Source organism: Erythrolamprus reginae, chromosome 10, assembly GCF_031021105.1.
Source record: "Erythrolamprus reginae isolate rEryReg1 chromosome 10, rEryReg1.hap1, whole genome shotgun sequence".
In the NCBI taxonomy this organism is placed as follows: Eukaryota; Metazoa; Chordata; class Lepidosauria; order Squamata; family Dipsadidae; genus Erythrolamprus; species Erythrolamprus reginae.
This window is the reverse complement of record NC_091959.1, coordinates 34842375-34856246: the sequence shown is the minus strand read 5'-3', so window position 1 is coordinate 34856246 and position 13872 is coordinate 34842375. Positions and strand designations below refer to the sequence as shown.

At 51.7% G+C, this 13872-nt stretch overlaps 2 protein-coding genes across 11 annotated transcripts in view; one reads left to right on the top strand and one right to left on the bottom strand.

Moving 5' to 3' along the window:
* HNF1A (HNF1 homeobox A) overlaps positions 1 to 13872 on the bottom strand; it is a 226160-nt gene that overhangs the window by 5079 nt on the left and 207209 nt on the right. The gene's annotated exons all lie outside the window — the stretch shown is intronic.
* The window catches only part of PATZ1 (POZ/BTB and AT hook containing zinc finger 1), a 30857-nt gene continuing 21461 nt past the window's right edge, over positions 4477 to 13872 (top strand). For 9 of the 10 annotated variants that reach the window (XM_070762422.1, XM_070762425.1, XM_070762420.1 and 6 more), the window contains exon 1: positions 4485 to 5852. In XM_070762422.1, coding sequence (XP_070618523.1) covers positions 4525 to 5852 — 1328 coding nt within the window. In that variant the 5' untranslated portion in view covers positions 4485 to 4524. Of the gene's footprint in view, positions 5853 to 13872 lie in introns of all 10 variants that reach the window. The other variant, XM_070762423.1, reaches the window with a different exon arrangement.

Here is a 13872-nt window from a genome sequence, read left to right as displayed (position 1 = left end):
GCTTACAATTCTTGGAAGAATGGGGGGAAAGCCTCTTTTAAAGTTTTCCAGCTAGCTTTGGATGTCACTTGATGGTTTAGTTCTCTGGGAATGCCTTGATTCAGGATCCAGAAGTCCTGGGTTTCAAGATCCAACCCTCTAATTCAGAGGCCTTCAAGCTTGGCAACTTTTAAGACGTTTGGACTTCAACTCCCAGAATTCTCCAACCAGCATAGCTTAAAGCCTTAAAGTTGCCAAGTTTGGGGACTCCTGCTCTAATTCCAGCAGTCCAAGTAGGGAGAATTGTCACTTCTGATGCATTTCTGGATACAGCTGCACTGGTGTACATATTGTTAAGAAGGCTGAGAATCACTTGGGATTTACATAAATAATCCATGTATGCAAACAACTCAGGCATAGCAAATCCAGTTGGCATATAATTAATAAAATAAATAAATACAAGTAAAACTCAAAAACGTTTAATAGGAAATCACAGCCAAATCCTTCACTAGAAAAATGATAGATAGATAGAGAGAGAGAGATAGATAGATATTGGCCAAGTGTGATTGGACACACAAGGGATTTGTCTTTGGTGCAGATGCTCTCAGTGTACATAAAAGATACATTTGTTAATAATCATGAGGTACAGCACTTAATTATTGCCCTAGGGTCAAATAAGCAATGAAGAAACAATCAAACAATCAATATTTGTTAGGCTAGTCCACAAACCATGATTAAGAAATCAGTTTACACTCTGCCTTAAAGTGATGCAAGACTTGGCCAAGTTACATTTGTATACACTAATCTGATTTCATTGAAGATATTGAGCCATCAACTGGGCTGGGGCAGCCACAGAGAAGGCCCAGAAGCACACAAAGTGGCAGAGAAAGGTCTGTGACCCAAGGGATGAGGGGCAGGCAGGGGCTGGCCTCTGCTGATTTGGGCCCTCTTCCTGCTGCCATTCCTTGGAAGGGGGGCTCCCGAGACCCCCTCGCGAAGGCCTTCTCGGGGTCCCGTCGACTAAACAATGTAGGTTGGTGGGACTGCAGGGGAGGTCCTTCTCTATGGCTGCCCCGGCTCTCGATGTCCGTACTGCTCTCTCTACTGGCCTTCCAAAAGGCACTGAAGACCTGGCTTTGCTGGCAGGCCTGAGGGCCGTGAATGCTAACATCTGGCATGGGCGAGTGATGTTTGTTTGGTATGCATGTTGATAGATTTAATAATAATAATAACAGAGTTGGAAGGGACCTTGGAGGTCTTCTAGTCCAACGCCCTGCTTAGACAGGAAACCCTACACTACTTCAGATGGTTATCCAACATCTGCTTAAAAACTTCCAGTGTCGCGGCATTCACAACTTCTGGAGGCAAGTTGTTCCACTGATCAACCGTTCTGTCAGGAAATTTCTCCTTAGTTCTAAGTTGCTTCTCTCCTTGTTTAGTTTCCACCCATCGCTTCTTGTCCTACCCTCAGGTGCTTTGGGGAATAGGTTGATTCCTCCTTTGTGCCAACCCCTGAGAGATATTGGAAGGCTGCTATCCTGTCTCCCCTGATCCTTCTTTTCATTAAACTAGTCATGCCCAGTTCCTACAACCGTTCTTCATATATTTTGGCCTCCAGTCCCCTAATCATCTTTCTCGCTCTTCTCTGCACTCTTTTTAGAGTCTCAATATCTTTTTTGCATCGATGATCTACGATGATCTATAACAGGGTTTTGCAGTTTTAGTTTATGGGTTTTATAATGGGTTTTTTATAGTTTTTTATTGATATTTGACTTTTTATTGTATTATATTTGCATTGTTGCAAGGCATAGCAGTGAAATCAAATGAATTAGCACCCTGGGAGGCTCCATTGTCTCCTTTTGCATGTTGCAGGTAGCTCTTTTGCCAGTGTAACACCCTTGTAGTCGAGGGGGTGCTTTTGAATTTGGGGAGCCCCACTGACTGCAGATGCTGATGCCAAATGGCAAACCTTGGGGCGTCACCAGCCACTTTCTGAAGATCACTCCTAGAGAGGGTCCCGCCTCTTTCTGACTTGGGAGTGCAAGGAAAGCAGTCCAGCTCCTGACAGAGTATCAATGGGACTGGGCCCACTTTGTGTTTTTAACTTTCCCAAAAGAGTTACTTGGATGACCCACAGGGATAGAAACATAGAAGATTGACAGCAGAAAAAGACCTCCTGGTCCATCTAGTCTGCCCTTATACAATTTCCTGTACTTTTATCTTAGGATGGATCTATGTTTATCCCAGGCAAGTTTAAATTCAGTTCCTGTGGATTTACTAACCACGTCTGCTGGAAGTTTGTTCCAAGCATCTACTACTCTTTCAGTCAAATATTTTCTCAGGTTGCTTCTGATCTTTCCCCTAACTAACCTCAGATTGTGCCCCTTTGTTCTTAGGTTCGCTTTCCTATTGAAAACAATTCCCTCCTGAACCTTATTTGACATATTTAAATGTTTCGATCATGTCCCCCCTTTTCCTTCTGTCCTCCAGACTATACAGATTGGAGTTCATGAAAGTCTTTCCTGATAAGTTTTATGCTTAAGACCTTCCACCATTTTTGTAGCCCGTCTTTGGACCCGTTCAATTTTATCCATATCTTTTTGTAGGTGAGCTCTCCAGAACTGGACACAGTATTATTCCAAATGGGGTCTCACCAGCGCTCTATACAGCGAGGTCACAATCTCCCTCTTCCTGCTTGTAATACCTCTAGCTATGCAGCCAAGCATTCTACTCGCTTCCCCTACCACCTGACTGCACTGTTCACCCATTTTGAGACAGACCCCTCCATCCTTCTCTTCTGAAGGGATGCATCAAGAGGGGGGCTGCTGAGTTGGGTGACATGTGCTTGTCCCCCCCCCCCCGTGGCTCTGAGTGCTGGTGGAGTCCATCGCAAATATGCTACTGCACCTGGGCCATGGGCGCATCTGCGTGTCCATGCATGATTTTACTACCTGCCCCAGTGCAGTAGCATAATTGCCCTGGACTCCACCAGCACTCAGAGCCACGGGGGGGTGGCAAGCACGTCACCCTTCGACCTTAGCACCTCTGGATCGAGCACATCCACCCAGAGGTTGATTTCCCCCAGGAGAAACACCCCCCTCCCGAGGCTGGCAAGCCCTTAGTACAGTGTTTGCCAACCTTGGCAACTTGAAGATATCTGGACTTCAACTCCCAGAATTCCCCAGCCAGCAAATGCTGACTGGGGAATTCTGGGTGTTGAAGTCCAAATATCTTCAAGTTGCCAAGATTGGGAACCACTGCCTTAGTAGGCCCAACAGAGGGCAGGAGGGGGGGTCCTGGGCCCTCCCAACTTTGGGGGCTGCCTCCTCCAACTCCCCTCGCTCTCTCTCAGAGAGGTTGAAGATGTGGATGCTGGTGCCATGGCAACAGATGCTTTGAGTGGATGCCCTGGAAGAGGAAGGAGAAGGAGGATGGAAAGAAGGCGCCGAAATCAGGCCAGCAAAACTGGTGGGGGAGCCACCTGAGGGGGTTAGAATGCAGGGGGCGTCTGGAGGGGGCTGCAGCCTCCATCAATCATACACTGCCTCTAGGCCCAACCAGGCCCGGCTGCCCCCAAAGCGGCCTCCGAGGGTCTCCTGCCGCCCCAGAGAGCAGAGGAGCTGCCCGGGTCGCAGAAGAAGGGACATCCCGGGAGCAGCAGCCACCGCCCGACTCGGTGACTGCCGAGAGCCGCTGGGCTCGCCCAGGACCGTCGGGGGAGGCCCGGCCCGGCGCCAGCAGCAGGACCCGCGGCCCGGAGGAGGAGGGGGGGCGCTGGGCGGGCTGGGCGGGGCTGCTGGGGGGGCGGCGCTCGCATTGGCAGAGGCGCCGTGAGGGGAGGGGGCAGGAAGCGGGGAGGGGGCAGCGCTGAGGCGGGGGGCAGCGCTTCGCGAGGGTGGGGGCTCTGCGCGGGGGGGGCGGGGGGGGCTTGAGGGGCGGCCCGGCGGAATCCTGTCAGCGGCGCCCGGCCTCCTTTTTTTTTGCGGCCGGGGGGGCCAGTGGTGGGTGGGGGACGGCCCCCCCTCCCCTTCCTCCCCCCCCAGGGGTGAAAGTGCAAGAGGAAGTGCAGCCGCTGCCATTTTCCCTCCGCCGCAAACACACACACACACTCGCACGCACGCACGCACGCCCGGGGGAGGGAGGGAGAGAGGGAGCCCCCCCCGCGCGACCGCCAAGGCGACGGCCTAGAGGAGACCCCCGGCTGAGCAGGCCCGCCCGCCGCCGCCGCCTCGTCTCGCTGCGCCGTCGGGGCCCTCGTGGAGAAGCCGCCCGGCGGGGCCTGTCGCCGCCTTCTCCTCCTCCACCGCCCTCTGCTGCCGGCGTCGGTCGATCGGCCGAGCCTTTGTTCCTCTTGCTCGCGGGCCGCCGCCGGGCGGGCGGAGGGAGGGCCGGGCGCGCGCGCGCTCCCGCCGAGGCCTGGTGGACGGCGCGGGCGGCCTCCTGACCAGCGCGCGCGGCCGCGGCCCCTCAACGGGGGAGCGGGCGGGCGCGCGCCTCCTGCCGGCCGCCGCCGGGCACAGCAGGCCGGGAAGCGCGGCCGCCCCGATGGAGCGGGTGAGCGAAGCCGCCGCCGTTGCCGCTGCCGCCGCCGGCAACCCTTGCGGCGCGCAACCGCCGAGCTGCTACACCTACCAGGTGAGCCGCCACAGCACCGACCTGCTGCACAGCCTCAACCAGCAGCGCAAGAACGGCGGCCGCTTCTGCGATGTGCTGCTCCGCGTGGGCGACGAGAGCTTCCCGGCGCACCGGGCCGTGCTGGCCGCCTGCAGCGAGTACTTCGAGTCGGTCTTCAGCGCGCCGGGGTTGGGCGGCGAGGTCGGCGGAGCGGCCGAGGGGGAGGCCGGCGAGGCGGCGGCGGGCGGCGGAGGCCCAGGCGGGGGCTCGGGGCCCGTCGGCGGGGCGCGCGAACTGGAGATGCACACCATCAGCTCCAAAGTATTCGGCGACATCCTGGACTTCGCCTACACGTCGCGCATCGTGGTGCGGCTGGAGAGCTTCCCGGAGCTGATGACGGCCGCCAAGTTCCTCCTCATGCGCTCTGTGATTGACATCTGCCAGGAGGTCATCAAGCAGTCCAACGTGCAGATCCTGGTGCCGCCCGCCACCCGGCCTGACGTCATGCTCTTCCGCCCCGGCGCCACCTCCGACTTGGGTTTCCCGCTGGACATGACCAACGGGGCCGGCCTGGCCCCCAACGGCAACGGCATCGCCGGCATGCCCGAGGACGAGGCCACGCGGGCTGTGCTCTCGGCCGCTGCCCAGGCCTCCCTCCCCGTCCTGCAGGGCGTTGACCGGCTGCCCATGGTGGCCGGGCCCCTCTCGCCCCCCATGCTGGCCTCCCCTTTCCAGGGCGTGGGGGGCGCCGCCGGGCCCTCCCTGGGCGGCAGCAAGCGCGGACGGGGCCGCCCCCGCAAGGCCAACCTCCTGGACTCGGTCATGTTCAGCGCCCCAGGAGGCCTGCGTGATGCCGGGATCCTGCCCTGCGGCCTGTGTGGGAAGGTCTTCACCGACGCCAACCGGCTCCGCCAGCACGAGGCCCAGCACGGCGTCACCAGCCTGCAGCTAGGCTACCTCGATCTTCCCCCACCGCGGCTGAGCGAGAATGGCCTGCCGGGCCTGGAGGACCCCGAGGCCCCCCGCAAGCGGAGCCGGACGAGGAAGCAAGTGGCCTGCGAGATCTGCGGCAAGATCTTCCGGGATGTTTACCACCTCAACCGGCACAAGCTCTCGCACTCAGGGGAGAAGCCCTACTCCTGCCCCGTCTGCGGCCTGCGCTTCAAGAGGAAAGACCGCATGTCCTACCACGTCCGCTCCCACGACGGTTCGGTGGGGAAGCCTTACATTTGCCAGAGCTGTGGAAAAGGTTTCTCTAGGTAAGAGAGAGGCCCTGCTGGGTTCAGAGATGCTGAGGTCCACCCCACGCCCACCCCGCCTGGCTCCCTCTGGCCGCCCCACAGCCCCACCCACCCTGGCAGATTGAGGGAGAAAGGCAAGGCAGTTGGGGTCCACCCCTCTAACCTCCGTCCCATCCCTCCTCCGTTCTCAGTGGGGCACCTATCCACCTATCCATCCAGGTGTGCTGGGACCTGGCCTGTTCAGGGACTAGGACAGGGGTGGCGAACCTATGGCATGGGTGCCATAGGTGGCACATGGATCCATATCTGCTGGCAGGCGAGACGTTGCCCTTGCTCAACTCCTACGCGCATGTGTGTGCCGGCCAGCAGATTTTGGGCTCACACATGGCTCTGGGAGGGCCTTTTCAGCTTCCAGAGAGCCTTGAGGGCATTTTTACTCTCCTCCGGCTCCAAGTAAGCCTTCTGAGCCTGGGGAGGGTGAAACACAAGCCTACTGGGCCCACCAGAAGTTGGGAAACAGGCCGTTTCCGGCCTCTGGGAGTCAGGGGAAGCTGTTTTTGCCCTCCCCAGGCATTGAATTATGGGTTATGGCCATTCGCGCATGCATGATAGGATGTGCACATGCTCATTCGGCACCCGAGGAAAAAAAGCTTCACCATCCTTGGACTAGGACTTATTTATTTAAATAAATAAATCTTTTGTAGCCGGATCCAGGAGGTAAACCATCTAATCAATGGCCCCAGGCCGGCCAGCAGACTCAGGTCTTTAAGGCTTTTCAGAAGGCCCATAGGGTGGGAGCACTGTGGATCTCAGGGTGTAGATGGTTCCAGAGAACTGGTGCCACCATTGAGAAGGCCCTCCCCCGTGGCCCCACCAACCAACACTGCTTAGCCGATGGGACCCTGAGTAGGCCGACCCTGTAGGCCAGAGGTCTCAAACCCAGGCTACTTTAAAACTTGTGGACTTCAACCCCCAGAATTCCTCAGCCAGCTTTGCTGAGGTGAGGTGTTGAGCTTTGCTGGCTGAGGAATTCAGGGAGTTGAAGTCCACAAGTCTTAAAGTGGCCCGGGTCTTATCAGTTACTAGGGAAGATAGACTGGCTCTAAGCCATGTAGGACTTTAAAGCTGATAACTAACACCTTGAATTGCATCCAGAGACTTGGTCTCCTGGGGCCTTTCTGGTGGCATGCCCAGCTCGGCTTGTGGATTTAATGATGCTTTGGGTTCCATTTCTGGAGAGACTCTTTGGGGCCTTTTTCAGAGCGGCACCCAAAATTCAGCCCACTTCTGGCCTCAAAATGCCTTCGATATCTTCAGGGCTTTGAACCTGAACACCAGTTAGTGGCTTCCACAGTTTGGGTTGCAGCCTAGTAAGCATCTTCAGGATTGCAGAAGGGCCCACTGGAGGGATGTCCCACCTGGGCAGCTTTAAAACTCGTGGACTTTCAATTCCCAGAATTTCCCAGCCAGCTTTGGAATTTCGAATAATGCTTTTAAGTCTTACAAGTTGGCAGAGTTGGACAGCTCTGGTTTACTGGGAAAAAGAGGGGTGTGTATGGATTGCCTTTGCCAATGCTCCCCCCCTAAAAAGGGCCTGTCTGTCCTGTCTCTCCCCCCCCCCCCCAGGTATAATTATGGTTGGCACACATTGGCTCAAAGGTTACCTGTCCCAGTGGTTTCTCCTGAGTAAAACTTTAGATCCTGATTACTCTACTTGGGGGAATCAATTGTACACTGCTCAAAAAAATAAAGGGAACACTTAAAAAACAGAATATAACTTCAAGTCAATCAAACTTCTGTGAAATCAAACTGTCCACTTAGGAAGCAGCACCGATTGACAATTTCACATGCTGTTGTGCAAATGGAATATTCAATGAGAATATTTCATTCATTCAGATCTCGGATGTGTTATTTGAGTGTTCCCTTTATTTTTTTGAGCAGTATATTTTTACCAAGGAGATCCTGCTCTTAAATTACTGCTTGCAGGCTTGGGAGATTCCTGGGCCCTCAGCCCTGATAAGGTGATGAGAGCAGAGCCAGTGGGGGTAGTCCGGGCAGGGCTGTCCTTAGCTAGCACCTAAACAGGGATTTCCAACCTTGGCCACTTTAAGACTTCTGGACTTCAACTCCCAGAATTTCTCAGCCAGCATTCTGGGAGTTGAAGTCAACAAGTATGAAAGTGGCTAAAGTTGGAGATCCCTCCTCTAAAGGGAGAAAATTTGTTGTTTTATATTGCTGTTCACCACCTAGAGTCCATAAGGAGTTGGGCGGCCTACAAATCCCGTAAATAAGAAAGAAAAGAAGGAAGGAAGGAAGGAGAAAAAAAAGAAAGAAAAAGAGAAAGACAGAAGAAAGGAAGGAAGGAAAGAGAAAGAAAAGAAAGATGGAAGGAAGGAAGGGAGGAAGGACTCAGACTAAGTTCACATTAGAGACTGAGTCGAATCAGGTTTGGGGCTTGGCTTGAGTTTCACAGTCAGCCAATCCTAGTTTGTTTCTCTTCCGCTTGAGGATGAGGGGTGGGCAAAAGCAGACCCCTCGCCTTGTCCCCAGACTCCCCCGACTCCACTGCTGAGAATTCATGGGGTGGGCAAGTTTAGGCGATTGTGGATGTGACAAAATCTGTCCCCCATTCATTTATGTCCTCCGTCCTTTCCTGCTTGATCCGAGTCCCTCACTTTGTTTCAGACCTTAGAGTGCCCCCCATCCATCAGGACCCTCCCATTTTAGGGACGACAGAGCCTCATTGAGCCTGGCAAGAGTCTTCTGTCCATCTGCCTAGGAACAGGCGGTCAGAGTCCATGCCACAGCCCTGCTTGGCAGCCGGCGGCCTTCAGGAACCTTTTCCAGGTGGCCCAGCCGCTATTTTTCCTCCCGGCGTGCCTGAGATCTGTCTTGGCGCCGAGCAGCTCGAGGAAAGATGGCAACTGGGGCGCCCCTGTGACGCGTAGATGCAAGGCTCCCCTTTCTGAAGAGTCCCCAGCGTCTCAGGAAGGGCCCGGAGCCCCTCCGGCCTCAGCGTCTCTTCTCCCACGCCAGCCGCAGAAATGGACGTCTTCCCGGCAGCCCCCTTTTGCCTCTTTTCCTGCCTCCCTTTGGCCAAGCGGGCCCTGCCTGGAGTTGGCCTGCTTTCCTCGGGTGTGGCAGGGGCATTCCCAAGAGCTTGGTGGCAAGGCCCCCCCCTCGTGAGTCGGCTGCTATGCGGAGAACTGAGACGGGAGCGGCCCTGGGGCCTGGCATCTTGGCAGCTCTCGGAGTGCTCCTTCTAGGCGGTTTGGATGTCCACTTGCACCAGCCTCCTTAAGGGTAGCCCCGTAGACAAAAGTAAGTGCCTCTGAGCATAGCAAGGCTTCCATTTCCAGGTAAGTGGGTTGGGGGTCGCTGCCTTTAGAAGGAATAGAATAGAATAGAATAGAATTTTTTATTGGCCAAGTGTGATTGGACACACAAGGAATTTGTCTTGGTGCAGATGCTGTCAGCGTACATAAAAGACAAAGATACATTTGTCAAGAATCATGTGGTACAACACTTAATGATTGTCATAGGGGTCAAATAAGCAATGAAGAAACAATCAATATTAATAAAAATCTTAGGATACAAGCAACAGTCATACATTCCAAAGGGGGAGGAAAAGAATGATAGGAATGATGAGAAAAACTAGTAGAAATGGAAGTGCAGATTTAGTAAATAGTTTGACAGTGTCGAGGGGATTATTCTTTTAGCAGAGTGATGGCGTTCAGGGAAAAAACTGTTCTTGTGTCTAGTTGTCTTGGTGTGCAGGGCTCTGTAGCATTGGGGGTACTTGACATCAGCCAGGGTACAGCAGCTCTGCCCAGAGGGGCCCAAAAGATGCCCCCCAATGCCAGGCAGGCTGTTTTTTTAAATTATTATTCATTATTTATTCGCCTTCTATGCCACCCAATCCCAAAGGACTCAGGGCGGCTTACAATAATAATATATATAAAAATTCAGAAAGATACAAAACAATAAAAAGAAGTCGAATGTAATCTAAAACTATAAAACCCCATATTAAAAGAAGACCCATGAATGAAAAGCAGTCATAATCTCATACATACATACATACTATGCATCTTAAGATTGTGTTGGCTGTTTTAACCACCACTGCACATTGCTGGCTCATATTTAGTTCATTATCCATCAAAACTCCAAGATCAAGGAGACCTCATCTACAAAATGATATTGATCAAATAGAACGGGTCCAAAGACGGGCTACCATAATGGTGGAAGGTCTTAAGCATAAAACTTATCAGGAAAGACTTAATGAACTCAATCTGTATAATCTGGAGGACAGAAGGGAAAGGGGGGACATGACCGAAACATTTAAATACATGAAAGGGTTAAATAAGGTTCAGGAGAAAAGTGTTTTTAATAGAAAAGTGAACCCAAGAACAAGGGGTCACAATCTGAGGTTAGTCGGGGGAAAGATTAGAAGTAACGTGAGAAAATATTATTTGACTGAAAGAGTAGTAGATGCTTGGAACAAACTTCCAGCAGACGTGGTTGGGAAATGCACAGCAACTGAATTTAAACATGCCTGGGATAAACATGGATCCATCCTAAGATAAAATACAAGAAATAGTATAAGGGCAGACTAGATGGACCATGAGGTCTTTTTCTGCTGTCAATCTTCTATGTTTCTATCCTTGCCCATCCCCTTCCCTCCTCTGAACTGCAAAGCCGCCCCCCCCCCCCCCGCGAGGAGAATTCCTTCCGAGGACAGAAAATCCAGGGAGGGGGATCTCATTTCCAAGCAACTTCTGGTTTGAGGCCGGCCCGGACTTCCTTCCCACCCTTGTTCCAAGCCTTCTGGGGATGTTTGCAAAAGAAGAAGCTTGTTTGTGGTCACAGTTACCTGCTGGACGGGATCAACCAAATGGTCGGTCCAGTGCACCTCCCTGCGCCCGTGTCCAGTTGATGTGGATGGGTGAACACATAGTCCAGCGGAAGGTCAGGGCCTGGCTAGTTACAGGAGCAAACCAGCATAACAGAGTTTGCTCTTTTACCGAGTGACTCCCCAAGCCACGTAATGATCCTCTCTGCTGTTTATCCTGATGGAAGCATTCCAGAGAATACCACCATGTTGTTTTGTTGTTGTTGTTGTTATTATTATTATTTATTAGATTTGTATGCCGCCCCTGTCTGAAGACTTGGAGCAGCTCACAACAACAAAATACAGTAAACCCTTAATATAAAAACAGTCATACATCCCAGACAAACCATACATAAAATGGAACGGCGTGGGGGAATCAATTTCCCCATGCCTGATGGCAGAGTTTTGAAAGGAGTTTTAAGGAGTTTTGAAAGGCAAGGAGGGTGGAGGCAGTCCGGATCTCCGGGGGGAGTTGATTCCAGAGGGTTGGGGCTGCCACAGAGAAGGCTCTTCCCCTGGGGCCCGCCAGACATTGTTTCGTCGACGGGACCCAGAGAAGGCCAAGTCTGTGGGACCTAATCGGTCGCTGGGATTCATTCGGTAGAAGGCGTCCCGGAGATGCGTTCTCCTACCCAGAATTTGGGAGGCCCAGGCACTGACCCCAACCACTCTTCCGCAGTTGCACGAAGGCTCCTTCAGAGCAATGGTGCTCAAGACCGTTTGGGGAAGATTTTCAGATATGAAAATGATAATTCTAGAGATTAGTAACAAAGGCAATTTGTGGCTTAGATGTTTTAAATCCTTCAAGGCGCCAATTGATGCTTAAACATACAAAGAAATGTCACTTACTAAATCTTACGTGCGTAGGTTTGCATGGGAGCTGTTTTTTAATAAAAGCTTTTTCTTTTAAGATCCCGAGAAAGAAATTTTCTTGGGGTGGGAGAAAAGGGGAAATGCCCCAAAACCCCTGCACTCTTTAGTGGAGTGTGGAAGTTATTTAGCATAGGGCATAACGTGCATGGACTTTCAACATGGGCTAACATTTCACCTTGATTAAAAACACAGTAAAATATGGATGTTAAAAAGTCCCATAGCCAGATGCCAATTTCTAGATGTGCAAACATACTGTGCAACCAGAACTCCACCTAGAGGGAGATGGGGAGGAATCTAGAAATATATATATATTCAAATCTGGGTAGGGGTATAACTAGCTGATGAGAGCAAAATAGCTTGAAATAGATCTATACTAGTCTCCCTTTTTGCCCAGGCAAAGGGGAAACCCCATCTTCGGCTCCTCGCTGCTGCCGCGCTGCGGAGCAGATCAGCTGCTGGGCGGCCGAAGGAACCTTCCCTGGGTCTTCCCGCCGCCCAGGCAAAGGGGAAACCCCAAGATCGCTTGCCCGTCACCCGCCCGGCCGCTCGCTTGCCGCTTGCCCGTTCACCCGCCCGCCCGGCTGCTCGCTTGCCGCTTGCCGGTCACCCGCCCACCCAGCCGCTCGCTTGCCGCTTGCCCGTTCACCCGTTCACCCGCCCGGCTGCTCGCTTGCCGCTCGAGAGCAAGAGGGGGAGAGATAGAGAAAGAGAGAGAAGGAAAGAAAGAGATGAGAGAGGGAGGAAGAGAGTGTGAGAGAGGAAGAAGCAAGATAGAGAAAGAGAGAGAGAAAGAAAGATGAGAAAGGAAAGGAGTGACGTCATCGGGTGGAAAAATCGCGATATAGCGTTTCGCGAAGATTGAGATCGCTAAAATCGAGGGATCACTGTACTCTAGAAACTGGTAGGATATCCCATGTAGTTCCAGCTGAGAAACATTATAGAATGACTGTTTAATGCAAAGGGTGGGTTTTAAAAGTTCACATACTCGTTAAATACATTAAAAAATATCTTTCCTCTATTTCACAGAAATTTGTTTTTCACAGGTGGTCTTGGAACGCATCCCCCACGAAAAACGAGGGATCACTGTGTGTATGTGTGTATATGTGTGTGTATATATATACACATATACACACACACAGAGTAATCCCTCAAGTAATCCCTTCTTATATATAAGATCCCAGGAAGGGTATGGCTAGCTGATGAGGCCAGAACAAGGCCGAAATAGCGCTATCCTAGTCTCCCTTAATTTTAAAAATTCAGCAAAAACATATGATATAGATACACACACACACATACACACAACCTGTTTCCTCCAAAATAAGACATCCCCTGATAATAAGCCCAATTGGGCTTTTGACTGCATGGCAATAAGGGCAAGTGCTTATTCTGGGGTTGAAGAAAATATAAGACAGGGTCTTATTTTCTGGGAAACACGTGTGTTTGTGTGTATTTTTTGTCGAATCACCCTGGCATACCCAAATACGGGAGGAGCTTAATGCTTCCTTTTGCCTCTTGGCCCAACCCAGGGCCATATCCAAGGCAGTTAAATTTTTTTTCATAGCCAACAAACTATATTCTGTATGTGTTAAACATATTTTTGCTGAATTGAAAATGAAAAAAATTGAAAACGAAAATTGAAAATCATTTTCAATTTAGCAAAAATATGTTACATATATATATATATTTATGTATGTATGTATAATGTATCTTTGCTGATATGAAAAGGAAGGCAAAATTATGTTAATAGATTATAGTTGTCAGCTATAAAAAGTTTTTTTCTTCCTTGGAATATGGGCCCTGATGGGACCAAGAGGGAGGAAGGAAGCTGTATGCTCCTCCCACATTTGGGTATATCAGGGTGAATCGACAAAAAAATCACACACACACACACGCACAAATAACAATTAGGAAAGGAGTTGTAATATGGCGCTGTTAGCCAGCTCTGCTGCAGAGATTCTTGCTGTTGGTATGAGCGCATGGGCAGGCAAAGTTGGCTCTCCTATAACATGGACTTCAACTCCCAGAATTCCTGAGCTAGCATGAGTGACTCAGAAATTCTGGGAGTTGAAGTCCACAAGTCATAAAAGAGCCAACTTGGCCTAGCCCCGGTCTGGGGGATGATAGGCAGGGCTGCCTCCCCGCCATCCACTCTCCCCCTGCCTAGAGGAGAGCAAAGCCAGACAGAAGGCAGGTGGGTCTCGTCCATGAGGTTCTCCTGCTTGGTGTCGAGGGCACCTAAGTTTTGTAAGGGACCCAGGGCCGGAACTTTAGATGGTG